Source organism: Nansenia antarctica, assembly GCF_963989245.1.
Source record: "Nansenia antarctica genome assembly, chromosome: 7".
NCBI lineage: Eukaryota > Metazoa > Chordata > Actinopteri > Argentiniformes > Microstomatidae > Nansenia > Nansenia antarctica.
In genome coordinates, this window is record NC_137677.1 from 58981344 (window position 1) to 58983843 (window position 2500).

General features: G+C 44.2%; 1 protein-coding gene across 1 annotated transcript in view; it reads left to right on the forward strand.

Annotated features, from left to right (window-relative positions):
• LOC308162824 (kinesin heavy chain-like) overlaps positions 1-2500 on the forward strand; it is a gene marked incomplete at both ends in the record, with an annotated part of 27804 nt that overhangs the window by 7373 nt on the left and 17931 nt on the right. The window contains 2 exons of the mRNA XM_080536964.1: positions 1741-1828; positions 2286-2359. Coding sequence (XP_080393090.1) covers positions 1741-1828; positions 2286-2359 — 162 coding nt within the window. The remainder of the gene's footprint in view (positions 1-1740; positions 1829-2285; positions 2360-2500) is intronic.

Genomic DNA, 2500 nt, shown 5'->3' on the forward strand with positions numbered 1-2500 from the left:
ATCATTTGAAGAGCAGCAGAGTGATTGATTGGTTTCTGACTGGAGGGTTTCTCTTACCCCAATAGTGTGTTTACCTTTACAATGCCTTTGATGAAGTTTGGTGGGGGTGGAGACGATTCATACCAAGGTCATCTGAATTCTCCCCTGAAGCAATGCAGTTGGTAGCAATCTCCCTGGAGGCCCCACTATAAGTCCTTCAATAAATGTATAACATAAAAAGAACAGCTGGTGAAATCTGGGTGTAGTCCATCTGATGCACCATGCATCTATAAGTCACAAACACTGGCGTACAACAGTTACCGATTCAACATTGTTAAAGTTCACAGAAAATCTGTAAACACAATGACAAGCATTAAATGTTGCAACGTTTGGATGACAACTCAGCCTGAAATTAAGAAGCACAGTAGAACTCCACACAGGCTGGAGTCAGGTCCACAGCTGGTGTGCTGTCACACTCGCGTCTGTTCCATCCCAGTGGCTCAGGAGAACCACCACGTCCAGGACCCAGATTCCCCCGTGGTCCGCTTCTGCTGCCTGCTGACAGGGAGCTGATAGGAACGTCAGGGTTGCCTTCGGTTCCACTGAGCTGCCTGGAGACGCCACGTGTCTACTGAGCTGTTCTGTCACGCTGGCGGAGGAAAGGGAACCGTTATGGGATGTGAAAGCTCCTCCTCTGGCCTCTCTCCCCTGCTGCACCCTGGGTAGGTTAGCTTCTCCTAACCAGTACCAGAGGGCCACGAGGAATTCTAATTCACAGACTCCCAATATCGGAAGTCGTGACGTTAGAATTATAAGGTTCTATCTCCATTTTTGTCAAAATTGAGTTTTTCGCATAATCTGATCCAATAGGTGTTTATTAATGCCTGTGTGGTGTTATTTTTTAAATGTTTACATTTTTTAGTTAGTAATTAATAAAATACAAAGGTTCCATCTCACAAAACATAATGGAATGTGAAAACGTTTACGCTCAATATCTCTGAACTACCGTACCCTAAACGGAGATAGAACCTTATAATTCTAACGTCACGAAGTGCTATAGTACTTCCCACCTCTACTGATAGCAACAGTACAATAGCTCTTCATGAACTACAGTAGAAGGGCATGATTGGGAAATATTCCACTGGTGGTTAATGTTGACATTGTCATATTACCTTTTTTTATTATTATCCATGAGCCAAAACTATACCACAACCATTAAAAATTGTTTGTAAATCAACATAAACATTTTTTGTAAGTCAAATCTATTTTACCTATCTGCTACCTGACCTCCTCCAGTCTACAGAGTGAGGATGAGAGACAGCAGCTAAGGTGACACCTGCACTGAGAGGATTATCACACAGGCTTATTGTTATGACAAGATAAGTGTTCTGAGGTCAGGTATGGCTGACCCCCCCCCCCCCCCCTCCCCTCCCCCCTCCCTCAGATCAGGAGAGGACAGGTGTAGGGTGACACCTACTAGACAGGGAGACTCTGTCACAGCGCTGCAGGGGACATGGACAGCAGAACAGCGACACCTCCCCGGATCAGATATTGACCCTGTTTGTCAGAGTGTCAGACGGTGGCCCAACACATCGTTTTTTCAATGTACCTGCATGTCAAAAGACATAAACAGTCAGAAATGTCAGAGGGAGGGGAGGGATATTTTCCTTATACTTTTTGGTTTTGTTCATATGCATCAACATCTAGGAGGAGGTGAAATGTAAAATGGGACTTAATTTGAGTTTATTCCTTGTCTTGCAGGGCAAGCCTTATGTGTTTGACCGTGTTCTGCCACCCAACACAGCCCAGGAGCAGGTCTACGACACCTGTGCCAAGCAGATTGTCAAAGGTGCGTATGTGTCCTATAGCCTCACCTTCTGACCTCCTTGTCATAGGCGTTCTCTCACATTGTAAGGTTTTGTCACAATCAACCTCACGCAACACAATTGCCTTATGGAAAGATTAACAAACCCATTAAAAGACATGTTATCGATTATATAGTATCACATGGGGGTGACAACAAGATAATGACCTTTACGCTATTAACTCGGTGATTACTGTGTCGAGGTGATAAGATCTATTGATTACCTTGGGGTGAACCCATACTAAATGAACGGTCCATTATTATTCAATTCAAGTACAAGGGTAATCTGATAATCTGATAACAAGCGTTGTACAATGGTTTTACAATCAGACGGTATTCAGAAGACATTACAAAGATGTTCTCAATTCCTAAATTGATTTCATGTACTCACTCAATGTTCCAGAGACCTTTGTACTAACCCAGTGTGTTCTATCCATTGCAGATGTGCTGGGCGGATACAATGGGACCATCTTTGCCTATGGCCAGACCGCCTCAGGGAAGACCCACACCATGGAGGTATTATGTCCGCTCTTCTACGGAGGCCATTTTGGAACCTCACTGGGCTCTTTGAGTGTGAGAGTAACACAGCTCTTCTCAGAGACGGGATCTCCAGGATAGCAGCCATTGACTTTCATAGCTGAGATTTCCTGTAAATCT